Source organism: Athene noctua, chromosome 3, assembly GCF_965140245.1.
Source record: "Athene noctua chromosome 3, bAthNoc1.hap1.1, whole genome shotgun sequence".
NCBI lineage: Eukaryota > Metazoa > Chordata > Aves > Strigiformes > Strigidae > Athene > Athene noctua.
Genome location: NC_134039.1, coordinates 24,149,392 through 24,177,390, shown reverse-complemented (window position 1 = coordinate 24,177,390; position 27,999 = coordinate 24,149,392). Strand labels below are relative to the sequence as shown.

At 35.0% G+C, this 27,999-nt stretch overlaps 1 protein-coding gene across 22 annotated transcripts in view; it reads right to left on the bottom strand.

Annotated features, from left to right (window-relative positions):
* Positions 1 to 27,999, bottom strand: part of C2CD5 (C2 calcium dependent domain containing 5) — a 71,146-nt gene that overhangs the window by 32,451 nt on the left and 10,696 nt on the right. For 7 of the 22 annotated variants that reach the window (XM_074902290.1, XM_074902293.1, XM_074902298.1 and 4 more), the window contains 6 exons: positions 26,353 to 26,448; positions 25,658 to 25,813; positions 21,420 to 21,618; positions 18,644 to 18,795; positions 13,241 to 13,326; positions 7,477 to 7,585 (listed from right to left, as the gene is read on the bottom strand). In XM_074902290.1, the coding sequence (XP_074758391.1) occupies positions 7,477 to 7,585; positions 13,241 to 13,326; positions 18,644 to 18,795; positions 21,420 to 21,618; positions 25,658 to 25,813; positions 26,353 to 26,448 (798 nt within the window). Of the gene's footprint in view, positions 1 to 5,594; positions 5,661 to 7,476; positions 7,586 to 12,276; positions 12,310 to 13,240; positions 13,327 to 15,680; positions 15,876 to 18,643; positions 18,796 to 19,773; positions 19,899 to 21,419; positions 21,619 to 25,657; positions 25,814 to 26,352; positions 26,449 to 27,999 lie in introns of those variants that run through there. The other 15 variants (XM_074902286.1, XM_074902292.1, XM_074902295.1 and 12 more) reach the window with 6 other exon arrangements.

Sequence of the window (27,999 nt, the reverse complement as noted above, 5' to 3'; positions counted from 1 at the left end):
ACCACTTGGACTGACTACATCATAACTTAACTTTTTCTAAGCATTTAAAGTAATATTTGAGGCAATAATTTTCCAGAAACTGCTTCAACAAAATCTGCTGCAAATACCACCAAACATTAACTACACAGCCGTAACAATAATACATCCTGTAACTTTTGCTTTTAATCATAAATGTAGGTCTCGTAGGAACAGCACAAGCTGCAAAAAAGCATCATCTTAAATAAATAAATAAATATCCTGCAATACCAAAACTGCAGTAGAAGTTTAATTTATAGCTAAAGGAAACCACCAAGTGATACAACTTAAATAAAATTTTAAAAAGCTAAAATGAAGCAAAGAATACAGCATTTGGAGACAAAAAAAGATGTTCAGAGTATTTATGTAGGCACATATTAAAAATTAATTCTAAGACTGAACTGTCACAGTAACACTTAAAAATAAAGGTTTAAATTTCACCATACCTCCTTGGAATTATAAAAGTTTAAAAGTACTGCCCAGACATAACAAAACATTAACTAGCATAAATTAATTTGTCTCTGGAAAATCAGTGTGCCAGGTCGAAATATGTAACTTGTCACTCCAGTTTTTAGTTATTATTTCAATCAGTCATGCATGCTATAATGGTAAAGGTTCTTCTAATTATGAGTGGGACACTAAAGAAGATGTAGGAATCTCTTTTAATTGATACTATTATAGTAACAAGGGCAAGGTCTGCCACTTTGAAGAGCTGCTAGGTAATAAAGAAAATATTACTTATTCTATCTTTTATCTCTCTGTTGCTTTGTCATCTTGGCACAATAAATTCAACCTATTTTAAAATATGAGCAATCTTCAAAGGACATCTTCAAGTAATAGAAACAAAGGGGCTACTACCCAAAGCTGGAGACACTATGCTGCAATAAGGCAGGTCATCTGAAAACAACATTTTATCTATTTTACAACTAGTATCACAAACATAACTACAAGTACAATTTAAAGCTTTGAACAAGCCAAACTAGGTGGAACATTAAAGCAAGCAATAATACTGATTTATCTAACACAGTCCTTAAAAGAAACATACTGAATTTTAAACACCAAAAAATGTCTCAACACAGATAGATGTTCACAGACAAGATTGCTGCTTTCAGATTGCTTCTTTCTTGCCAACTGCCATGCACTATCTACCTCACTGCACAACTGTAGAAATGGGATGGCATTATTTGGCATGAAATTAAACTACCTCTGTATTTCCTCTTCACTGTTTACACTCCTCAGAGTTTTAACTTTTTACATTCACAGAACTCTGCATTCATTATTTCTATATGCTCACAACTGTTTATTTTGTTTTAAGACAAAGTAGTCAGAGAAGCCTCTCTAAACTTCTGGATCCAAGGAGGCTTTCCTACAGTGCCTTTGAGTGAGTTCACGAATTCTATGAGACTGCATTAAGAAAGACCAACACCACAAATCTTACAAAAGCCACTGAAAATATTAGTGCAAAAGGTCAAATTGCACCGTCTAACAGAATCCGAAGTACAAGTTGAACCAGAAAAAACCAACCAGCCTCAAAACTGTGGTATTTCTTTATAACACGGTATATTGAGGAACTGCAGTCTTAGCACTTAGAAGACAAATCTCTTGTGCTTAATTAATTCAGCTCAGATAAAGATCTTATACATTAACATTTAACCATCTATTTCTATAATCCTGCTTCAGTCAGCAGAGAACTTGTGTTATCTGCCATTTTTGTACAATACTCTCCATTAACATTTTAGAAGAACACGTTTACCTCTAATTACGTAGTAGTTAGGAAAGTGTCCTTTCAACTTGAATCATTCTAGTTTTCTTCTAACAATAACATATTTTGAGCCAGGCAAGTAGTTCTACAGCTATATCTTTGCAACCACAGCATGACACATCATAAGGCTGAAAAAACTCATTGTAATCCATGAAGAAAATTGTATCAAGATAATAGCTTTAGTCAAGCCCCATATTTTGAAATTAGGAAGAGTTACATGCAAAAGTAACCGCAAGACCAATGTTCTCTCTCTTACATACTATCAATTCCAAACAAACTATAGTGGTACAATAAGCAACAGCTCCATTGGATCATTTGTGCAGTGAAAAGTCTATGATGACTTTTACAACATTAGCCAAATTTCAGGGAGACATTTAAATCAGTATTAACAGATTAAATAACATTACTTACTACTAGGTAAAGAATTCTAAAGCAAAGGTTTTAAATGCCAAGTTGATTAATTTATGAAACTCTTAACAGAACATAGGAATACTATTCTATACTCATTGACAGTGATCACCTTTGTTCAGTTACATAAGCATCTACTCAGAACTCTCTCTCAAAGAAAAAAAAACACCAACAAAAAAGACAAAAAAACAACCGAGTCCCAAAGAAAATTAATTACTATAAGGGTGCATCTGGTTCAAAAAAGAATATTCAGACTCCATTCACATTAACCATAAAAAACATTTAGGAATATTCACTCCCCTGGAATGGTTGTGGAAAAGTGGCTTAAAATCCTACTGAAAAACATGCCACCCCTGACTCTGTTCAGAAAAGACTCAGACAACTGCCTTAACCTCCCATTATCATATCAACACACACTGATGGACAAGAAGTCAACCCAAAAGTTGTTCAAGAAAAGGCGAGAGGTCAAGCTCAAAATGTTTTTCTACTAGTTCTGAATAACAGCCACATCAGACACCAACAAAAACATTCTGACATTTTCTACTATGTACTTACAAGTACGCCACATTTACACCGAGCAGTATGAAATGTAATTTGCACATTCACTATGTATTTCTGTGAAAGAAAAGCATTCAGTTACAGAACCAAAACATACTCAAGCTTTCCTCTTACATTTCCTCATATATAAAAAACTAGAGTTCTGGAGAATTTCACACTCTAACAGCAAGTCTGAATATCACACAAGGAACTCAGGAGATACATAGGCATTTTATTAACAATCTTTTTTCCTTCTGTGTTTCTGATTACTGGAACTGAAGAATCACTGAATAAGGAGTTTTAAAATGTTATTATGTGAGAAAAGTGTATATGTTAGTACTATGAAACAGCTTGTAAGCAAAAGCAGTCTCTATTCAACAAGTTCCTTGCACTTCCCTAAGGAACCCTTCTTCTCTGTATTTAACCTCCAGAAGAAACTTTAACAAAGATCCAGTCTTCTGGATCCAGGATTCCTTTCACACTTAAACATCCTCAACATACTTTTTCAGGGACAGCACCTGAGTACTTCTTCCACTGTATTAGGTCCCCTCTTTTCCATGAATTTGTGCTCTTGTCTCTCTACTTTTATCTTGAAGATTCATCTTGATCACCTTTTTGTAATTTTACAAACATTTAAACAATTTTGTCATTATATGCAATTCCCACATATTAAGTATTTTCTTTCCCATTCATCAAATAAAGTCAGTCTTCACTTCCACAACTGAATTTCAAGCATCTTCATATCTATGACTCCCCACCACCATTAGACAGTCCTGTTGTATCTTACGCACTTAATTGAATAAGCTTCCCTTCACCGGCAAAAAAACAAAAAACCAAAAAAAACCAAACCTTCTGTGCTACACAGGTTACTAGTGAGCTTAAATGAAGCCTGAACATTTTCAAAAAGGAAGATAATTTTAGCCTACTTATGGCTGTGATTACATTCTTGCTAATATGAATGCTATTTAAAGATGCAGTACTGTTTTGCTTAAGCTGTATAAATCCCTGCTCCCCTTCAGGCCAAATATTAGCCATCAAGAACAGAGTTGGCAATAAAGCTCCAGAAGGGGGAGATGAATAGAAATCCCCTCTTTTGGTTTTTCAAAGATAACAGATCTGCACAGCATATTTGTTATTCCAGTCTAAAACATAGTTAACTTGTATGTAACCTGCAACTCTACTATCCATCACACATCGTATGTAATGACTGATCTACTTTCTTTCTCCTCTCTTCTTCATTCAGCAACACACCTAGCACTGCAAAAGAAACACACATATATATGCATGCCTTCTTTCTCCTGTTAACTCTAAAAAATTTAGGTTACGTTTTGGATATTCCGTCAAGAAATGAATTCTCAACTTCCCCTTAAGCTTCCTAGGCTCACATTTCTGGATCACTTTCTAGCCCAACTCAACGTATATTTAATGTCTGTACATAACTCATTTATTCTATTTTTCTAATAAAATACTTCCATTGTAACATCCTACTAAACACTATCTTGAAGAAGCAACAATTAATTTAAACTTCTCAAAGTAGCATACAAGATGAAAAATTTCAACACATTTTTAACACCTTCATCAGACTATGCTATACCAGTAACAGATCTGAGAATTTCATAACATTGTTGTCATACGGAAAGTAAAATTCATTTTAAAATATTATCACTTTAGGACAAGCAAAGAAAACCAACAAAACAACAAAACCTCATAATTATAATATTACAGGACACTTACTGTAGCAAGGAACAAGGATACAAAAACAAGCCAATAATTTTAGGCACCACCTATTATTGAAGTATTTGTAAAATGAAAAATGTGTATAGATAATTTAAATGAAGTGCAGAGCATGACACAGAGCTGCACTGCAACAGTTAAGTACCAAGAAGAAAAGTGTGTTTCCATGGGAAACAAACCCCCTAGAGGTCAGCTTTATACCGTTTTACTGTGCCAGCTTTAAAAACATCAAACTTTGGCAAGGTCTGCTGGCTTGGATATTATATGCAGAGAAGTTATGCCTGCCTTTCTTCCAAAGCATGCTATATTTCCGAAGGAAACAGGCCGGGTCCTCTATGTAGCTTTTATGAAGACTGCATCATCAACTCATCCATTCTCTCTGCAGCTTTATAAAGCAGTTAGACACTTTGATTTCTAAAACTGCATAAAAAATAGACTCCTAGGGATTTCAAGTTAGGTCTTAAAGTGATTAAAAAGTTCAAATAATTAGGCTGTAAGTCCTGAAAGCTGATTGAATTTTACAATACAAAATTCACGAACCAACAAATACTAGACTACATGCTGCCCTCCTCTTTAAACAGAGAGTCCTCCTCATCTATTTTCCATTCTCTTGGACAATTTTTGTATCTATTATTCAGAACAAACACATTCATTAATTTCCTGAAATTAACAGAAGAAAAGCCATTGTTGAAGAAAGTGCAAGCTCATTCAAACCATAACAAAAACCAAACAACAGACCCCCCTCAAATCAAACCAACCAAAAAAAAAAAATATTAAAAATAAAATTAATTCACACCTGACATGATCCCAACCGTATAAACAAGAATCCATTCTCTTTCCCTAAATTATTTGCTTTATGGACACTGAGCTGAAAACTACTATAAAATAATCATCTGAACATTCAGATTTCCAGATTGATATTAAATTATTCTTAGCAATACTACTTTATACTAAAACAATGTTTTGCAATTTTCAAGAAAGCCTTTAACAACAATAAAAAAAGACATTTAGGCATTTGATGATTAAACAGATTTAAATTTGAAGCATTAACCTACATATACTACAGCATTTCTAAGAACTTCACTGAGCTGCCATAATTTCTGTCAGCATATATAGTACTGAATGACTAGTAAAATACCTGAATTGAAACTATTCCAGTCTAGCAGTTTGTATGATCTTGTGTTACCCATAATTCCGACAAAGGCTGAGTTCAAAACAGCAAATTAGTAGATCAGTTATAGGAGCAGAGTAGTGAAAAAAAAACTACCAACAAGAACACAATTGACAACACCACTCCACAGGAACTGGAAAGACACAGACAGCAGAGTTAATAAGAGGCTGAAATAGAAAGGGAAGAAAGGAGCATGCTATAGCAATCTAGCACTAGGCGTGATCAAAGTGTACAGTATATAGCAATTATTGTCTTAATGATAAATTCTCAATACATCTTCAAATGTTCTTTCCTCTTCTACATTTTCCTGTTTATTCATTTGCCAGTTTGTTTCCTTTAATATTTTACAGACTTATTTGACTCAAAAGCTTAGTATGATCATCACTATACCAGAAATTTTTTTTTTTACTTCTTCACCTTCCCTCCCATAGCCATGTGCCTTCATTCCCCCTTTTGTTTTCATTGTTTTGCAATATACTGAGTTCAAAGTATCATGCATCTTACATTCACTTGTCAGGAGCAATCTACAAGTCCCACAAAAACACTGCAAAGAGCTACGCAGTTGAGCAATATGCATCTCTATCTTCTCTTATTCTGCTTTCAGTCAGTCGGTAAAAACAAAGGACAGCATAATGCAAGAAAAGAGTTTTTAAAACATCTGAGCCAAATTGATTTTTCTTTTCGTCTTAAATGAATTTATCACACAGTAAATTTTGCATGTACGTGACCTGTACCAGAAATCTGTTGAAAACACAGAAGCCTAAGACAACTTTGTGGCAAAGAAAGGGAAGACTCACATATAAATTATACTTTCACATTTCTCTTAACCTTCTCTCCACTGTGTAAATAAATCTTTAAAATAGGAAAAAAAGAATAAATATTGTGTACTCATATGCTTTAAGAAATCCCTTAAAAATAGGGGGGTTTAATTCAAATTAAGTCTTGAATTTTATTTCATGTTGTCATTCTACTGAATATTTAGATCAGCAACAATCTACCTGCTTACAGAATTACTTTCCTTGGACCACAGGAAAAAAGAAAGAAAAGGATTATTTTTTTTAATTGCTTTTAAAGATGCATTTGCACAAAATTTATTCAATTACTCCTGACCAGTGCATGCAAAACCACTACAGATGCTATTTTTTACTCTCCTCTGTCTGCATTTTTAATTACGCTGTTAATTCCAGCTTTTTACAGAGTATTCCTCAGCTTGTCTCAGTGAATATAACAACAAAGTCTTCAATGTCGTCACTTAATTCTAATGTCAGAACTAGGACATGCAAAATATACATGTTCCAGTACTGGGGTTCCCAGGTAAATAATAAATATAAATCTTTAAGTACTGTTCAGTATGTTTTTAAGAACAGAAACAAAGTTGTACAGGTTTTCTCAAAAGAGGTTAAAATATTGAGCTAAATTGTAGTCATTAGTACTTAAGGATTTCAAGGAGATGAAAATTAGAAAACATTCATAGTTAAGAACAAGTATTTCATCTTATTTTTGTTTGAATGAAAAATTGTATCAAGTTTTAATATCAAAAGGTGGTAAAAAAAAAAAATTAAAATTAAACTCTCAATAATTCCAAGATAGTTTTCACTGCAAAGTTACTGGATTCAAAGTACTTTATTATTTCATTAACTTGCTGAAAAGTCTCTCACTAAGAACATACCCTCTGAATGACTATTATTTTTCAAGCTTAAATGATACTAAGAAATATTGCTTTTAAAATACATTGTTAGAATAGACTTGTATCTATTCAAATAGTGATACAATATAAAGTTATAATGATTAGAAGCACATCATCTTATGACTGGACTTGAGCAAGGAAGTTGTTTTTGTGTTAACATACCAGGATTGTGAATGCGATCCAGAAGCTTCACAGACCGTGCACTGACAACACCACCAACGTGGACGAGAAAGCCTGGTGGAAAGGTCGTCAAGGTAAAAAATGGAAATTCCTGTTATGAGTAAAAACAAACATCAAATGACTGCTTACCAATCACTGCTGACTGCCAATAAACATGCAGTGAATTGATAACTTCCCTGAAATACAAGCAAAGCAGTTACATTAAGCCAAACATGTCCTTCAGGCTTACTAAGCACCACATAACCATATATCTTCATATACCCATAGTAGAATAAAAGCAGAGTTATTATACAATGTAAGAATACTTTTCCCCCACAGAGTTGTATCTCAGCACAATATTAATAAATCAAAACTTCACATATTTGTGTTAACAAAGCCTCTATTGGTCCACTTTCGGGATGACAGTTAAACAACATAATTCTTTCATTAGCCAATACAAAATAAAGGAAGATTTTTTTTCTCCATTTTTTAGGTCTTATGGTTACAACTGACTGCAGTTTGACACTGAAGCACAAGGTAAAACCAAACTGTAGTCTTGCAAGAATGATTTATGTCTTATTGCAGAAAAATATACCTACAAAATATTAGCAGACTACTCTGCTAGCATCTCGTAAGCTCTAAATCTAACAAGTAAATATCCATCTTCTAGAATGAAGCATAAGTCTTTGAAATACAACTGTAAGTTCTTAAACAAAGGAAATTCACTTCCAGTTAATTTGCATAAATTATTTTTACCAATTCATAATTAAAATGAAGAATTAATAAGTTTCAGCAACTACTCAAAAGCATAGTTCATACAAGAGGCAAAGTAAGTTATAACAGTAATTTTTCATGACACATGATGAAATAAAGGAGTCATACTGAAAGGAGGTAAGTCCAAAACTGTAAGGTTTTATTTTCTACAAAGACATTCTATGGAATGTCTAATATACACATGATATCACACTTATGGGGGAAAGGCAATAGATTTATGTTCAGCAATTCTAAATGCACAGAGGCAAAAGAAGAAAAATAAAAGACAAATCATGCAATTGTGGTTTGTGTAGTCATGATGATTTAAGTGCAAAAAATAACCACCATAATTTTATATGAGAGAAAGTACAGTATAGATTCCTTTCTCACATACTTGAAGCACCTGAAACAGCACAGCACAACTGAGCCTCTACCTAAACAATGTACATGCCACAGATCAAATGTGGATCACGGCTCTTCCAGCAATACATGGCATTAAAAGTCCTCTTAAACTAAAACCCAATTTTACCCAATACCTCCAAATTCTTACCACCCTTGTTATTAGAACTCTTACTTTTAAAGGGTCCTTATAAACTTCAAGTTTTCTGGATTTTTGTTTGGCTTAGACTTTCAAAATTAAGAGGCAAACTTTGAAATCAGCAACCAGACGGAAAAAAATAAAGCAAAAACCCCAGCAAAACCTGCACTTATGCTATATGATGCAATTAAAAAGCAGGAAGATTTCACCATAGGACTCTGCAAACCTGCTTGACTAATCTGTCTTCAGGAGCACCGACGACTCTCTAGAGATGGCTACAATAAAGATTCCCTCAAAAGGTTCTACCAACCTGCAAAGCACTTTGCAATCTATCGAAACAGTCAGATAGCTCTGACTACAACACAGTCTGAACTCCTTTTCTGTACATCTCTCATGCAGAAAAATGGAAAAAAATGCAGTACATCAACATGCTGTTAGAACCTTCTTTCACTGTGGATCTATAACATCAACTGTTCAGTGATTCACAAGTACACTGGTAATATTTGTCCCTATATAATTCCATGACACTCATTCTGCATAACTTACTTTTAAATATATAACATACGTTTGCTCTTGTCCATTGAATACAGTTATCCCACATTAATGACATTAAAAATAATTAGCTTCACCAGAACTACAGGAGTCAGTGAAAAAAAAAAAATCTACTGCATATGCCACCCAGATGAAATTCCATTAAGCCTATACTACATTTATATTTTATGCATATATGTATTCACACTTACACTGTGCTAAAGCTGTATGTAGTGAACAAAGTGAACGATACTGCATGCTCTAAAGCATAAGCAGATCTGATGCTTTTCAACCTATATGAAGATTCAGAAATTACTTTCATTTTTTGTTCGTTTCCGTAAGGCTGTGTACTGCAAGTAATTTTAACATGTTGAGACTTCCAGTTTGCCTGATTTCCTACACTAAAAACCAGGAATAAAATTTGCTTTTATTCAGAATAACATGCTTTTATCTCAATCAGTATATTGATATTGCAAGTCTATGTTATGAAACATGCTAAAATTAGACCTATATCCTATCACTTAATTTCAGCCACAAACAAATCTGGGTAACTGACTTGCTGAACCATTCTGACATGCTCTCATTCCACTAACAATGCCTCGTTCATTATGGAATTCCATTACTTCATATGATGGCTTTTTTTTTTAAGCTCATTTAGAGATTTTGGGTGTTTTTATTGTTGTATTACTCAAATACAAGTTCCAGCCTCAACTGCATGTGGTAATCTGTAATACCTAAAAATTATAAAGCTATATTTATTGCATGGAAAACAAGAGATTCCATGAGAACCAGATGCAGTGTTTCAATATTACGAATCTCCTCAATTACTGAAGTTTGGAAAGGACTATCCTTACAGCAAGGTGATGCAAGTGCAGAGTATTCCCATGTGTGATAAGACACAAAGATCTTAAAGTTTCCAATCTACAGCTGAAGATGGTCAATCATTTTACCAATACCAATTCACTACACTGTTTCACAGTGTTTTCATTGACTACACAGACCCTGAAAGAACTGTCATTAGTTTAATCCTTGCAACTACACAGAGATTTTATAGTTGGCCTTTGGGTAAAGTCTGATAAGGTTAAAACAAAATCTTCATAAATATTTGTTTAATACAATGTTTAAAAATGTTTGTGTATTCACATACATGTATTGCTAGTATTCTTTTTTAACAACATTTCATACAAAGACACACAAAATAATGAAAGAACCACATGGAACAAGGCTACGCACACATATCATTTGGTGTAAATGCCAGCTGAAGCAGTTCTCAGATTCCCTTCCAGCTATTCACTCATTCCCATCATTGTATACTCCCTCAGATAATACTTGTAATGCTCAGGTATGTTCATAGGGCTTTTAGGGTTGAACCAGAGCAGGGAACTGGTCCACATTAAAATACAGTTAATTTCCTGGTTGAATTATTCCTATTCTAAGCACATTAACTGTGCCATCTCAGAAGGCAGCCAAACAATCTTACAATTTTTCAACTGAACTGAGGGGAAATGGGCTGGATAGTAAGAAGTTATTGCTGGAAAGAGAAGCTGCTTAAGTCAGCATTTTCAGCCAAAAGAATCACACAGAAAACTGCACTGTAACACAAGTTATCTAGCAGTGCTCTTCGGAGATGAAGATCAACAGATCTCCATTTTGAAAATGCAGCAGTAAAGATATCTCAAGCACTTGCAGAATACAAATGTGAAGGAATAAAACATCATTTGTCCAAGCTGAGGTCAACAGAGATACAAAATACCATCAAGAGCAGCATTTGGCCATTTTCACAAAAACATAGGCTAATTTTTTATGAGTAAAGTAAGCTCAAATCTTCTCACTGATGGAAATATAGTATATACATTTATGGATTAAAATATACAAAAAGACAGCTGTGCTATAGTTACACTTGCTATCAACAGGCATCCTGTGAAGTGCTAAAAATATATTAATGTAGAACATAACAAGTACGGGAGCTTTCCACAGCTGGCGTATCTTCCCAGAAGAAATCAAGTAATATTACCCTTCCAACAAAATCTGTTCTGGTTTGCAATTAGGCTTATTTAAGTACCGCATTTTAAAAAAAGCTGTGGAGACATCCAGTTAAATGAACTGGTTTTAATATGCCTTAAGACTACCACATACCCAAATGAACTGAACTAAGAATCAGAAGAACTTAATATATAACTAACACAGATGGAAATATATGTGTTGAATTTATTCTTTGTTTTCCCAAATAAGTGCTACCCTAACTAATCTAGACAAGTAACTAGAGTGTACTATTTATGTATACAATATTAAAATAAACAAAATAAGTGTTATTCATTCTAGTTAAGTAACTCAACCTTACAGTAACCTTAATAGGTAACCATAGCAAAAACACATCCAGTATAAAATTTTTAGAAAGACAATATGAACATATTTTTTGTATCACAGTCCATATGCTTTCTACATTATCATCAGTAACATACTCAACACGTTTCCATCCCATTTTACGGTATTTTTTTCCACTAGACAATACACAGGCCTTATCAAAACAATGTGCAAATAACTCAAGCTCTAAAAATACATTAAGTGCTCTTAATTTACATTTTTAATTGTTTCTTAAAAAGCTTCCTAAGGAAATAACACATCATCTGTGAAATGTCTGAAATGCTAGTAAAAACAAATGTGAACAGAGAAAAGGCTCATATTAAAGCATCTTTTTTAAACTAAAACATTAAAAGCAAAAGAAGACATGGATTTGTATTTAAAGAGAAGTTAAAATTTTAACTGAAAAGTATCAACATGCAAAATAGTAAGCAAAAATATGCCTATCTGATAAATGCTCCAAAAAATAACAAATCTAACAACCCTGCATAAACAAGAGTACAAAGAAATCTGCAAAACTTGACAAAAAGAAAATAAAAATATTTCAAATAATTATTTAGAAATCTTCAACAGAAGAAAAAGGGGCTACAAAAAGTATCACACAATGCTTTGGAACATACCCGCATTCTACAGAACCTATGAGGCGATCCTCCCTTAGCAACGGGTAACACAAAAAATGAGAAGAGAATCATCCACTTACTCAAAATAGTAGCTATTCACTTATATTTCACAGACGTAGCTGATTTTGTTTTCAACAAACATATATGTTCTATGTAAGGAGTTCAGGTAGTCAGAAATGGTAATTAAACTAGAATTTATTTCTGAATAGGAAAACATTCACATTTCTTCCTCCAAGACACCTCACTAATAACATTTTGACAAAACCAGCATATGTTTTATAAAAAAGGTTGCAAGGACTCATTCCAAAATTTAAACAAATAATTAAAACCACTATTGTTATTATACAGTCTATTCAGCATAGTAACAGATGGCGTTTTTAGTCCTACAGAGGTTCTTCAAAAAGCTGTAAATCTATAAAGCCCTTTTATTCCTTGGGAAGTAAGTGGTGTAGGTTTAAGTTACCATTTTCTAAAGGCTTCACACACCATTTCATGTAGTAAAACAAAGGCTAAATTATTTTACGCACCAACCCTTATTTTTCAAAACTGAAAGTTTTCGCAATTATAAATGGGATTTTCACCTGGCTTAAAGCTATTCCAGTGTTTGTGAATTTAGCTTCTGTAAAAACTAAATACATCATGGCAGAGTACTAAATTTACACATGCATCGTAACTTAGAGAGACCAAACAGCAGTAATTTTTGCTATAACTGTTTCTTGTAACACCAATTGTAAATCACTTGACCGCTGTGCACATTACAGTTACTTGCTCCACTTTTCTTAATGCTTTATTAATATATTAAAATTTTAATAATTTGTGTTTAAAACAGCAAAAAACATTCAAAACATGCAGTAAGTTTTCAGAAATAAAAATTACACAGATTTTTAAATAGTAACAGGAAACACTTACTACGAGCTAAATTTTCACTTTAGCAAATCAGAAATATAAGTATAAAATGCCTTACCCTTTGTTCCAGAGCTGACTGAGTCTGTTGTCTTAAAAGAGTTTTAAATGGCCCCCCTTCTTTTCCAGCACTCCCACTGCCCATTCCTGAAGAGTATCAGTACAAATGACATCAAGAAAGATGTATTAGAATCTGTAGTCAAACTTTTACTTAAAAATTGAAACCAGTCAAATTTTCCCATAATTTTAATTTTCAGGAAAAAAAATGCTGAGCATCAGTTTAATTTGGCTCTGGGGCAGGGTATTTTGGGGTTTGGTTTTCACATGACTAGCAGTGGGGTTTTTTAGCATTTCAACAAAACTGCTCTGATCCAAAATCTTTTTCTGCTGTCAATTTGAATTTAAAAAACCTTCAAAATGCAAAGACTTAAAGGTCTGGGCTTGCAGGTCTTTCCTATGACATTCTTTTTTCCTATGACATTCAGTTTTCCATTCTACTGTTGGGAGTTCTGCATACCTTTTTTGCTTTTCACAAGAAGATTTTACATAATTGCATTTTTAGCCCTCATCAAAAAGGGATGAAAGTCACCATTAATTTCACGCTGTTGAAAGACCCTTTTTTGTCAGAGTACTCTCTAGCCAAGTATCTATCTCTATGATCATTATCAGTTTAAAAAAAAAGTAATAAAAATTTGGCTGAGAGTTTCAGAGTAACTAAATCACCTTTCCTAACCACCGGGAGAAGATTATACACATAATTACAGCAGTTACAATATAATGCATGATTGGGACCAAAAGGAAAATTGCAAAGGCAGTGCAGATCATTTGATCTGAAATATGAACTCTGGAAAAAAAAAAAATCTTTATGCAATGAAATATTCACTCATCTGATCCATTCAAATAAGCTAAGGACTACTGCTCAGCATTTAAAACTGTCACACTTACTTGATTACTATATTTGTACACACATAACCTGCAGTTTATCTGTAAATGAAAATAAGAAATAAACTCAAATTTTGCATAATATGGGTAATTCTCTCTTTCTTTCTTTCATATATTTTACTCCTGTCCACCAATACAGGAGCTTTCCTTAAGAGATGCAAAGTTTATCAGATACTCAAATATCTTTGCTATTGAATTATCTGTTATCAAGGAACTGTACTCTTAACTGAGTGTGTCAAGATGCAGGTTATATGTATGACAGTAAGTTATTTGCTCTATGGTTAGAAATCACAAATGGTTAGAAATCACAAAAGTAAAAAATAAACACATACCAAGATTGTGTTTTTCCTAAAGTAAACACAATGCTGGTGAATCAGATTTTCTTGGTAATATTTCATGCCTAAAAACATACTATCATTGGTATTTCTTATATCTAAAACCATCAGTGCTAACTTGACAAAGCAAAAATAAACACCAAAATTATATAGGAAAGCACAGGATAAAGAACAAAAAAAGTGTCAGGGGCAGGGTGAAATACAAACACCACAGTGCAAACAGTTATGAACGAAGTCAAGTTTTTCTTTTACAGACTTTATAACTAATTTAACATAATAATTCCTTGCTAGTTTCCTTTTTTGTTCTGATCAAGCATCTATAAACATGAACTAGATTGTACATATACATCAAAGTGCAGTTATCTGTTTAACCAAAGACTGGGAGACTTGGAAATAACACTGGACTTAATAATGTGTGTTAATTCATTCCTAACACTTCCAAAAATTACTAGGCTATCATTACCATATAACACTATAATTCTTAACAAATATTTTTAGCTGTTCTTGGATAAGGAAACAAAAATATTAGTATCTGTATAGTCCCATTAAACAATATTAAATTGCTTTTGCTATTTGGCATTGATTCTAAACATCACTTGTCAGGGACTATACAATATTAAATACAGACAAACATAGCATAAATACTGGACATGAAACAAACTCAAAAAATACAAAATAATCAAAATAGTTTCTACAGAAAAAATTGGTATTAGCAACTATTTAAATCTATTAAAATAATGCATGTCAGTGAAATGGAAAAGGAGGCAGTACAAATAAAGAAGTTTGTATGCGTTTTGTTTAAAAGATTAAAGAGCAGAGTTGCTAGCCATCTGATGGCCAGTATTTCAATAAATTATTAATGAACTAATGAGCGAGTGCTTGTTCCATGCAAAATATAGAAACAACAAAGTGAAGGGAATGAGGGAGATTAAAAAAAAGTTAGTTATTTTAGTTCAATTACCAAAGGAAATTTTGTGAGAGAAAAGGAGAAAGTTCTGTAGCATATACTGCATGTGTTTCAAATGCTCTAAGGTCTGAAGCTGCTTCAAGCTTCTGAGGCAGAGGTGAGAGATGGTATGAACAGTCATGTAGCCAGCAGTTTTCAGAGGCTAACTGAACAAAAAGATAGCGTTATAGAAGGCTGTGTGTTAAATGCCCCCATATCAAATAATAACAACGTTTTCTTAAAAGTTTGTTTAAAAGGCCATAATAGATTGATCCTACCAGAAGCAGCCAGAAGCAGCTCTTCAGTGAAAGAAACACTTTTCCTCAGAACAACTGGGCTGACATGGCTAGAGTGTAGAGGGTTAAGGCTAGACCCCGAGAGGAGAAGACAGGACTTTTTAAGATGTGGGAAATCACAAGAGAGTGTAGGGGAGCTGGGAAACAGGAAAATCCTAGGTCCCTGTGGGGAAGGTGCTGTGAAGGAAAGTAATAGAGACAAAGAGATGTAGATTCAGAAGATGACTAAAAGAAACAGAGGAAATCAAAATGAAGCTTTTTTTTTTTTGTGTCCAAATGAACCAGCACTTACTGCTAAATTATTTTTCAACATATAAAGAAATGGAATGACAATACAGCTCCACAATGTGAATGAGAAGCACGTTCTTAAAAATAATGACCTGATTTAACTTTATTTTGACATTAATTTTTTAAAAAGCCATAATAATCTAACACTTATTTTCAATTTTATACAAAATTTAATAACAAATACTATGGAGTAAAGGCTAAATAACACAGTCTTCTCACACTCTTAATCTGATTACTTTTATTATTTAGGTATAAAAAGTTATTTTCCAGAGAAGTCATGGATTTTTTTTTTATTTTTAGAGTCATAAATCTTGTAGAATTCTAAGTTCCCACAAAGAAAAGGAGTTCCTACCTTCTCCATTTCCTCCAAACATATACTATGTCACATCAAAATATATTACCTGATTAAAATATGTCATGCTTTTTGTCTGCCTCATTCTTTTAGTTCGCAGTGGCATAAAATATATCCCTGTTCACAAAAGAAGTCTAACTTCAAACCAAACATTCTCAGCACAGAATAATTTCCCCTCATATTTAGACCACATATAGACCAAAGTGGATAACACAATCACAACTGTATTTTATAAAAGGAATTAATGTAATATTCTCCTGATATGGAGCTACTGAAAACTGGATGCTTAAGCAGACCCAAGTTTCAAGTTCCTCTATTTAGTTATTTGTACTGTGAAATTGTGGTATCTGCACTTTTTTTCCAGGTTAATCTCCACCTCAAACACACGAACATACTAGTCACCTGTCTGAGAAGGGAAATATAATGTACTGCAGAAACATCAGAAAATACTTCTTTTTTCACATCAGCCAGTAAGAGTACTGGGTATTTAAAACTAGATGATGTTTAATGTGTCACATGAGATTTTTGGTTTTTTAAACACTAACATCACCAACTTTCACACTGAAATATTTCAACTTAATTTTTGGTAAAAGGTAAAACAAACAACTCAAGAGATACTGTCCTTTTAAGCTATTAATATTAAAAATCTAGAATGTCACACCAAGATACAGAATTTTTAAATGAAACCAGTAAATCCTTTTAAGTCTAGTTTCAGTAGCAAAGTTAAAAGCTGCTAAAAAGACAGCGCTAGTAAGCAAAAGTATGCCCACTCCTAGCTTTATTACTAAAAAGATAGCTAAAAAATATCTTTATATACTTGAAAAATCCCTAAAAATAAGAAGTACCAATTACACAATCTGTTTCAGTTCTGAATGAACTGACTAAAGACAAGAGGGCCCATCCATTGTACGTAACATTGCCAGGAATGACGTAAGATTGCCGCTTTAAAAACTTGACAAATTAACAGTGAGCAGCTGCCACCTTCATAAATTAAGAACATATACATCTATAAAGATGACCATCTGTGTTACACAACATGCTCCTTATGATGTAAAATCTGATCAAAAGGAACAAGTTTTCAAATATTCGGTAAACCAAACACATGAATTTGTGGTTCTCCTATGTAATAAGCATCCAGTTATATTTGTAGGTCCTTTAAACAAGTGACCACCATAGATTATCCAAAAAACAGTCATTGTTTATACAAAAGGACAAAGAAAAAAGTGGGCATTTGTTTGTTTGTTTAAAAACAGGACAGAAGATACTACTAAGACAGCTTCCTAACTGGGAACATTTTTTAACAGGTATCTAAGGAATAAACTGGGTAAAATATTTTATGTATCTACATTTGAATACAACATTTAACTTATCTGCTTGGAAAAATTCTTGAAAGGGGTGATATCAAGTAAAGCTGAATCGACTAGTTTAATACGCTTAAAAATTGTCTAAAATTGTCTAGATTAGATGGAGACAAGAATGTTCCGAGCTTCAAATACAATTTAAAACACTATTTAAAAAGTAATCAAACTTTTATAAACAATTCTGAAAAATATCTTGCCTTATGGTAGCAAAACTCGGGGCATTGGTCACATAATGGGAGAATAAACAGACAATAATTCTTTGAGTTATGCTGACATTGTTACTGACATGATTTTAAACCACAGACTAAAAAATAAGGACGGAGGAAACACCAAGGTGAAGAAATTACAACAGGCCAATGGAGAAAGAAAAATGCTTTTTGAAGATGGCTGGAGTATATAATTCAACTTACTTTCAAAATGTATACTGTGTATGTAAAGCCAGTTCCATATACCGAGAATAATAAAAAGACAGCAGCTGTCACATTTCTAGCATTGCATTGGCAAAAAGGAGTTAAAAATCACAGAGAAATTTATACAATATACTTAGAGAACAACACGTAAGGCTTGAAGACTACATAGTTTTAGTAACACTGTCCTTAACATATTGTGGTGAGAAATGTACTCCCATGATTTGTAATATGAAATGGAGGAAATAAGAAAAAGGCAATTACTTACGACTCCCTTAATGCTCTGAGATGTTTTATTTCAACTTGAATACAGTTGTGTTACAAATGTCATTTTAATGTTATCCAGAATAGTGGAAATATAGGCAGGAGTTAAATTTTCACCCTACAGAAACCCTTTGAAGCTTGAGGGGTGCTATCTGAAGTCTCCAATTTCCAAATCATTCTGGTAACTTAAATGTCAAAAAGCAAAAAGGGGGTTGAATGAAAATATAAAAATATAAACACAAATTAAACAAAAAGTGGGTGGAAGCGCCTTACCAGTTTTGGGTGTCAAACTCAAATCTGTGTCAGAAGAAGAGGACTGTCGACTGTAGGACTTGGAAGGTGAAAAGGAATAGGTTTGGTTTTTCAGAGGGGTGGAGGGTCCTGATGAATGAGTATTGGGATTGGGATCTTCATTGAAGGGAATCCTGCCAGAAGAAGGTGGAAACATATTCAGTAATCCTGTGCCAAAGGACCTGGCTGACAGCAGCATGATCCAAACACCAGGATGGGACTGGGGCAGGGCCAGCAGCTATTCCTTAGGTTCGAGACTGGGGATGAGGCCAGAGGCAAAGAAATGCTGTTTTACCCATTCAGCATTCTACAGATAGATGCTGATAATCTACAGTGAAACAATTAACCTAAATGAAAGGCATGAGATGTGACAAAAAAAATTATATATATGCAAAAGAAAAAATTCAAAATAGTTTATGGCTTAAAAATCTGGTCAAATACACAACACTTTGAGTTAGTTCAATAAAGAAAAAATGATTTCAAATTATATTTGTGTTTATACATATTCATACATTTATGTATATACACACATATGCATTTTAAAGAAAAAAAAATGTTTCCTTATCCTATAGCATCAGCAGCATGCCACAGCTAAAAACAGAGCAAAGAGGAGAACCGTTATGGCAACGACTATATTGACAAACAGTTCACTTATGCACAGATTGACTTACCTGCTCTCTAAAACCATCTCTTCCACAAATGGCACATACCCTTCTGATAATAATTTTAAAACCTAAATACCGTATCTGAATTATGCTTGAAAGCAATTATGAACTCCAATCAAAATATAATTTCCACCAATGACTGTAAAATAGTGAACATTCCCCAGACACATCAACTTATTTTTACTTAATTTCTTAGGAAATAAGCATGTTAAAAAGAAGAGTGTGGCTTTGTGGAAGAGACTCCAATGCACTTTCAAGAAACTACTGCCTTTGTTTCAGCAGCTGCACACAGAGTAGTTCTTCACTGACAATAGAAGATGTCTCCATGAGAAAACGAAGGAGAAAAGATGGGTGGTACCTGCCTACACTGCCTGCCTGCCTGCACTTTGCGACCACTGTGCCTGTGGCCTGCCTCTCCCCAGCTCTTGAGTCTGAGCAGTCTCGTACCAGTGTAGATGAGAGTGGGAACAGACACAGAGAAGTTCTGAGTAAGTCGTGAGCCAGTAGCAGTGTGAATTGGGCTGTTGTGAGTCGAGCGGCATCCATGGCTTGGCGGATGAACCAGCGGAGACCTGAGAGAATTTGCAGCCAAGGTGGAAGAAAAGAAAACAATACATACAAACAGGTTGCAAAGTTATGTTATAAATGATTTCAGGGAAGTTTAGCTAGAGGAGATCTCTTACTTAAGCAGACTCTAAGAATTTTAATTCCTAGCATGCAAGAGTCCAGATGAAATAAAAGAGAGAAAGGAACAGCTTAAGCACTAGCTTGTGAAAGCATAATTGATTCTTTGGCAACAGGGCATCAAGTTAGTAAAGCCAAGAATAAAAAGTATTAGTTGATTTTGCTGGCTTTAAGAAACATGCCCACTTTTTGGACTGAGGGACAATGATTCTGACAATATCCACCACCAAGCTGAACATGGATTATTTGTGGAGTGCAATTTCCACGTTTTGCTCCAGAGTGAAAGCTACTGATTTGAATGCTTTTTACGTTGGTAGTTATCAGGTCCACCTTTTTTTTTTATTCACGTTATTTTATGCTGCATTGTATCCAGAAGCTCTTTTGATGGTAGATTTTTAAAATTAAGACAAGTTAAACAAGCTACAATTTGAAATAGAAACCAGTAATTTTGAGAAGTCAGAGCATACTGATGCCTGCACAACAAAAATGCCTAATTACTATTATAACGACACAACAGTTCAAGTTAAAGAAAATGGCTAATTCAATTAATATCTCTGGAAACACAGCATAAGTAGTATACTCTGATGCTTTTTCCTTTCAGAAATTAGATGGCTCTATCAAACAGAAAATAACTAATTTATCTAAGCAACAAAGTAATAACAATCTGAAGGAGACCGCAAGTATTTTTGTAAGCACATTAGAAAATCGCATTCAAACCATGTTTGGCGCTGTAGTAGATGTAACAAAGATCAAGAAATTCTACCTCTCATCACAAAAATATTTTCTCTGCAAGTACACTGTTTAACTCTACCTATTTTGCAATAGCCCCACATGTTTTGCAACAGTAAATAGCAAAGCACACAAGAAAAGACGAGGGTACTTCAGGATCATTCCCTAAATCACTGACTGAACAGTCTGAATTCAAAATATATCTTTTCTTATATGCTCAGCATAAACACTTTCTGAATTCAAAATTTATCTTTTCTTACATGCTTATCATAAATGGTCAAACCTGACTGTACCAAACTTGAAAAATCTTGAACAGAAGGTGTATCTAAGAAGTCATTGCAAAAATGTTTGTACAGTAAACACAGAGTCAAAGCAGAATTGGCTATTAGTTAGGAAACTGGTCGATCATAACCCAAGGATATGTAATAGCATTACTATATAAATTCAAAAAAGTTGTATTAAGTAAGGATTACCACTCCAGCTTCTAAAGAAATAAGTAATCCAACCCAAAACATTTCAAAATTGAGGGATATTAACTGAATTGCAGACAAAAAAAAAACTACAAAAGAAAAATACATTCTGGAGAAAAAAAGAAATCACACCGGTTATGTAAAACTGAATGAGTATGAAAAGAAGAGAGATGAAACTTGTTTCCCTATAAACTATTAATTCATACTTACTCCTTTATTTCTTTGGATGGGGAGTTACATGCAGGTAAAAATGCTGATGTGTTACTTATTTTATCCAACGTGCAGGCTGTTCCTATGGCTCGCACTACTAGTCCAGACTCTCCCTCCAAATCAAAACACTGCAAGTAACCAACAACAGCATTTCCTCTCATTTCAAGCACCTTCAAGCCAATCTTCCTTTGCAATTCACCTACAATACAAAAGACAAAGAGTTCATAATTACAATGAACCTTCCTTACTCTGTGGTCCTTGGACTCTGCTTTTGGAACTCCCAACCAAGTCATTAAACAGGTAATAGAATCAAGCTTACATAATTGTGCCAAGCTGCTGGTCACAATCTCTGCCTCCTATAACATAGTATGATATTCATGATTTGCACAGCTTTTTTTCTTTTTTTTCTCCAAATCTATTCTGATTACCAAAACAACATGTTATTTCAGAGAAGTTTTTCTCTGGTTTTTGTTTTCACTAGTTTTTCCCTTTTTTACCTAAGAGATGGTCAAGATGTGCACTGAAACACATAAGTTCCTAAATACTCCTTCATACAGTTCAGAACAATGTGACATCTTTGAAATCCACATGGATAGGCATCTATAATTTTTTATTTACAAACTTATTTAAGTATATTTGTGTGGGGTTTGTGTGTGTAGTGGGGGTTTTTGATAGTGGGGAGGGTACAGCAGTGGCCCCTGCAAGAAGCTTCTCGAAAGTCCCCAGGCTCCAAGTCAGACCTGACTGTCAGGGTTTGAGCCCTGAGGACAACTGAGGACCACAATGCTGTTCACTCACTCCTTCCCCCCAGCTCTGGGAAGGAGAAAATGAAGCAAAAGGCTCAGGAATCAAGACAAAGACAAGGAGGGATGACTTACTCATTACCTTCAAGGGCAAAAGGAAGCCTCTTTAGGGGAAAAAAAAAGAACATCACTTTAATTCAAACACCAACAAAACCAAGACTTAACAAACAGCACTACCACATCTTAAAAATACCTTCTCCCACCCCTCCCTTCTCCCTGCAAAATCTTGACCTTCTTCGGGTGCAGCTGCCTGTTCCAGTGTGGTGTCCTCCACAGGCATGGTACCACCACATGATACAAGGGGGGTCCCTATTCCAGCACATCTTGTTCCTTTCTCCTCCTTCCTTCCACTGACCTCAGTGTTCACGTAGGTGTCCTTCTCCTAACTTCTCCTCACAACTCCCAACCCCCCACTAGGTTCCCCTTCTTAAATACATTATTGCAGAGGTGCAGCCGCCATCGCTAATTAGCTCGACCTTGACTGGAGGTGGGTCCAACCTGGAGCTGCGGGGCACTTCTCAGGAGGGCCATCCCTGTAGCCCCCTCCCCTGCTACCAAAAACCCAACACACTCCCTCTGGTTAAAGCTGATCCAATCAGCAATGGTGACCATGCTTCTGTGATAACATATTTACGAGTGGGAACACCTATGCAAACACCAGGATCAGTGGAAGAAAGCAGGAGGAGAAGGAGGAGGAATGGGGGGAGGTGTGCCAGATCAGAGACACCCCTCCCCTGCAGCCTGTGGCAAGAGGGCTGGCTGTGCCCCTGCAGCCCATAGAGGTCACCACTGGAGCAAATGCCAACCTGCAGCCCATGGAGTACCCCACACTGGAGCAGGTGGCTGTGCCCAAAGAAGGCTGGGACTCTGTGGGAAGAAGCCCCCACTGCTGTAGTTTGTTGCTGAGAGGACTGCAACACCCGGCAGGGATCTGCGCTGGAGCAGTTCGGGAAGAGTTGCAGCCCGTGGGAGAGATTCACACTGGAGAAAGTTCATGGAGGAATGTCACCCCTGAGAGGGACCCTATGCTGGAGCAGGGGAAGAGTGTAGGGAGTCCTCCTACTAAGGAGGAAGGAGTGGCAAAAACAATGGGTGATTGACTGACCACAACCACCAGCCCCTGCCCCGCCACACCACTGGAGGGAAGGAGTTAGAGAAATCAGGAACAAAGCTGAGCCTGGGAAGAAGGGAGAGGTGGGGAGAAGGTGTTTTTAAGATGTAGTTATACTTCTCACTGTTCTAGTCTGATTGTTAAGTTGGTGGTGGTGGTGTCAGAATTATATTATTCTTTTTCTTCCCCTAAGGAGTCTTTTGCTACTGACCATAATGGGTGAGTCATTCCTCCCTGTTACTGTCTCAATTCCAGAGCCTTTTCTTTTATTTTCTCTTTCCCATCCCCAAGGCAGAAAGAGTGAGCAAGTGGCTGCATGGTCCTCAGTTGCCCTCTGGGTTCAAAACACAACAATACTGCAACCTAATTAATGCTTTTTGTTCTTTTAAAATTAATAGTGCTTAATATGGCAGCCTCATCTACAAAACGTAACACCAAATAAACAAAACACAATACCATATATGCATGTCACTCTCTCACTGCAAACAAAAGACTGACACTTCTCTATTAGCTGCACACAAAGACTGAAAGACTGCAACCATAAGACACTGGTGTGCCATAGATGCTTACTTAGCAGGATGCTTCAAAAAAAAAAAAAAAAGAAAGTTCATTGATCTATGTAGCTAGATAGCCTTGGTAAATACTAGATGGAAAATATCATCTCTCTTCTGATGAAAATGAAAGATTTCCAAAATCCTCTATTAACAAACTGAAAAAAACCTCACTGTCACAGAGGATAACCTAACAGTCCTGAAGTCAATGATGTTAGGAAATCAAATGGAATGAAATGAGCACTACAGATGCCTAGAAGCTTGGTTTTAAAATTACAGTTCTTACTGTAAACTTCTTAACAGAGGCTGAAATTATGCCTTTGGTGGTGAAAAATCTCTAAGTTTGAGGCAGATCATTCAAGTTTCTGGATGAGTGAAAATTACTAAGGATTCCACTGAAGCCAAGATTGAGAATGAATTCTTTTCTACATATACAAAACAGTATGACAGAGATCTATGAAACAGCCTGAGTCATTCTCAGAAGTTACAGATTTCTTCAGGATTCTTTACGTGTGACCACCAGTAACAATGATTGCAATGTGAAGCATTATATTACATGACATGAAACGGTATTGCTGTGAGGTCTTTTGGGTTTTTTCCTCTTAATGACTGCCACGAATAAAAATATTAATAAAATCTAGCAGAATAGTTCCACATGTGCTACTTTATCCACTTCTGCTATTTATGCAAGGCAAGAGATACACAAATGTTAATCCTGCAAACTGACATACAGGAAAGCTATATTAAAAACCTCATAAAAAGTGAATTCATGTCAGTTTTGACAATATTGCTTTTTCACATTTTTCCTCAAAACATGATGGCCCTTCTAATGAAGATATTAACATCTCCATGATGCCTTTTATGTTTCTCCACTTACTAAAGATCTCCATGCATACTTGCAAAACCCAACTCACTACTTCTATCTTCCTTAAAATTAAAACACAGCTGTATCTACAAGAAACCTGACAACATTAAGAGCCCATTAGAGAACTGAAATAACCACCTATGATTCTAGTGGCTATTTTTCATAATTTATTTGTATTCCTTACACCTTTAATATTGTCCACCTCTATCAACTGATTTTCTCTTGTTTTAGTGTACAAGTACTCCAGAGTAGGGGTGTTCTGTTCTGTAGGCACTGAAACAGGAGGACCTTCGTTCACAACTGCTGTTTGTAAGCATCAGTAACACACACACACACACGAAATCTGTGCAAATACTTGATACTGTGGAGACATCAACTGACTTTAATCACTGGTCTCTCCAGTAACTGCAGGTATGTCCTGCAGAAGTGATGCAAGGCAATACAGAAGTATGCTTGAGAAACAATGAACCAATCTTGACTTTGAAAAGACAGGATAAGTAAGATAAGTGTTAATACACACTGTATCTGAGATGGTGTATACTTGTTCACATACTCCGAAGTAGTTCAGAGGGTGGAGTTCGTTATTTTAATTGTTCGAGTCAAAATCTATTAATAGTCCTCATACGGGTTAACAACATCTTCAATAAAGTTCCACAGGTGTCCTTGACTTTGCTAAAAACAACTAACAAATTAGACAACAGCATGGCCTCAACAAGAAAAAAAAAGGCCAGCCATATGGGCACTCAGTTAGGGCAATAGAACCTTCAGAAACAGAAGACACTGAACTGAAAAAATAAACATAACACATACCAAAAATCACATACAATCTTGTCTTAAGCAAAACACTTGTTTAAATGGTGAGTATTTTTAAAAGCAGCAATAACCATTACAGTCTACATGTTTAATACCTGACATGAGTGAAATAAGTCTTTGTCTAGCCTCATTCGATGCCCTTGGTGTACGAATTCGGTCTATCCACTGGTATTCTGGGTCTTCATTAACTACAAGTTCTTCCACAAATCCATGAATTATTACTGCTCTGTAACACTTAGGAATAGATGTAGCTGTTAAAAAAAATAGATATAAAAGATGTAAGACATGAGTCTGTGAGCCAAGAATTCAAAAAACCCAGAAAATTACACATAAAAAGCGAACTATATCAGGAAGTAATCCACATGATTTTCTGTTAAAATCTGGACATACCCAAGCAGTTTTGTTCTGGGAGACCCTGGAACACCGATAACAGTTCGGTACATTAGTTACAACATGTTCCATTATGAAACCTTTTCACTTTGTGCCTCTAACAGGATATGCACCCAAGATAACACAATGTGCGTACGCACAGGCACTGAAATGCAATTTAAGAAAGATAAGGATAGGAAAAATCAGTTATTTACATTGCTTTAAAATATGAACAGTAAAAATTTATTTTTTAAAAAAGCAAACTACATAATTTTCTGCGTTTGCTACTGGCTTCAATGTAATATCCACTGGGCTTAAGCAATGAGCTGGTGAAAAAAGGGAAACTGACAGAGTGAGTAAAGAAAGAAAAGAAGGGGGGGCAAAACGTTTCTGTTCAAATAAACTCTTTTCCTCTACTTACTGCAAAAAAACTTGACTCCACAGGATGACTGTCTAAATCTGTTTAAATCATTGAAGAGATCTACTTTCACCACCACATTGATCTCCCCACGTATACCTATCAATAAAAAAAACATAAAAAATTAGAAGCTCTAGCAGAAATAAATACAAAACTAGCCATAGTAATTATTCTCTATTAATAGTAATTAATGCGCTTTCTATTACCAATGAATTAACTCTTCTGCAAAGAATGTACTATAACACCCTGCTAGAACCGTTCAGTTCAACTGGCAGTTCATATGTCAATTCTAGCCTGGGCCAGAGGAGCTGGAAGACATTTCCTTGTCTCTCAGGTCTGCTACAGAGACACCATCTCGGAGAAAGTTTCTAGTTCTGCCAAGCCTTTGAGGCTGAAGTTATTCAAGCAACAGTTGTCAAATACCTGCTGCACCAAACAGGACTTCAAGAGAAGCCATCAGCTTCCCCATACTGCAGTGGCCTCTCCCGCAGTGTGCAAGGGCTCTCTCTACTCCTTTGCCCTGTACCATCAATGCAGGAAGGGTATAAAACCAGTATGTAAGCATTGTGACTGTCCCAAGATATCCTTAGCACACAAGGTTGGATATACTATATAGAAATATTTTCTCAACAGACAACCATTCCTTTTTGATTTTCTCTTTCCTGTGCTGGGCTTTTCCTTCTTTTTCCCCTTTTTCCCCACCAAGTAACAAATTCATTTCACAAATTGTAAGTTCTGACATACTGAGGACTAAACTTCTTGATGAGTCTGATCTCTAGTGTCTTCAGAAGCCTTTATCACATAAGTATATGGCACTCAAACAAAAGCATTTGTTATGTAGATTGACTCTGACATTATTTCATTGAAGTCACTTAACTCTATCTTCCAAAATGCCAGTAGAAAGAAGCCTTCAGTTACTGTAACAGCAAGTGCCTCACGTTCCTACATTTTTCACAAATAATCATGTTGGGGTAAAAAAATAAAAAAAAATCTTAATAAAAAATTTATAAACATTATATTGATTTTTTTTTAAGGAATCATCAATTACTGTGCACCAAAGATCAAGATAATTAAAATCTACTGATACGAGCATGAAAATACAAGAATTCTAATTTTATTTAAATTAAAAAAAAGCTGTAAAATACTAAAAGATCTACAAAAGTATTGAGAAAGCAAATTCTCTCTGACATACAAGTTGTATACACCCTGAGACAACTGTTACCCTAATTTAACTTCAAAAAAAACAGTACAACTGGAAAATGTGAATAGAAAGACAAGTAAGAAAAATACATGCAATATTTCTCAAAAAACCTCTTCAACACAACTTTTAAATATAAAAGTACTTTGCACTGGTTTTGATGATCATCTAGTAAATACCATTAATTATTTCCCAACAATTATTTATAATTAGCTTTTAACATAGTTAGGTGTCCTGGTTTGAACTCAGCCAGTAACCAATCACCACACAGCCAGTCGCTTAGGTTCCCCAACCCACCCGGGTGAAATAGGGGAGGGACAAAAAAATAAAATTTGCAGGTTGAATTAAAAAAAAACAGTTTAGTGATAGTAACAAAACAACAGTAACAACAGTAAGTCCAAACAGGTAATACACAATGCAGTTGCTCATCACCCAGTGGCTGGTATGCAGCC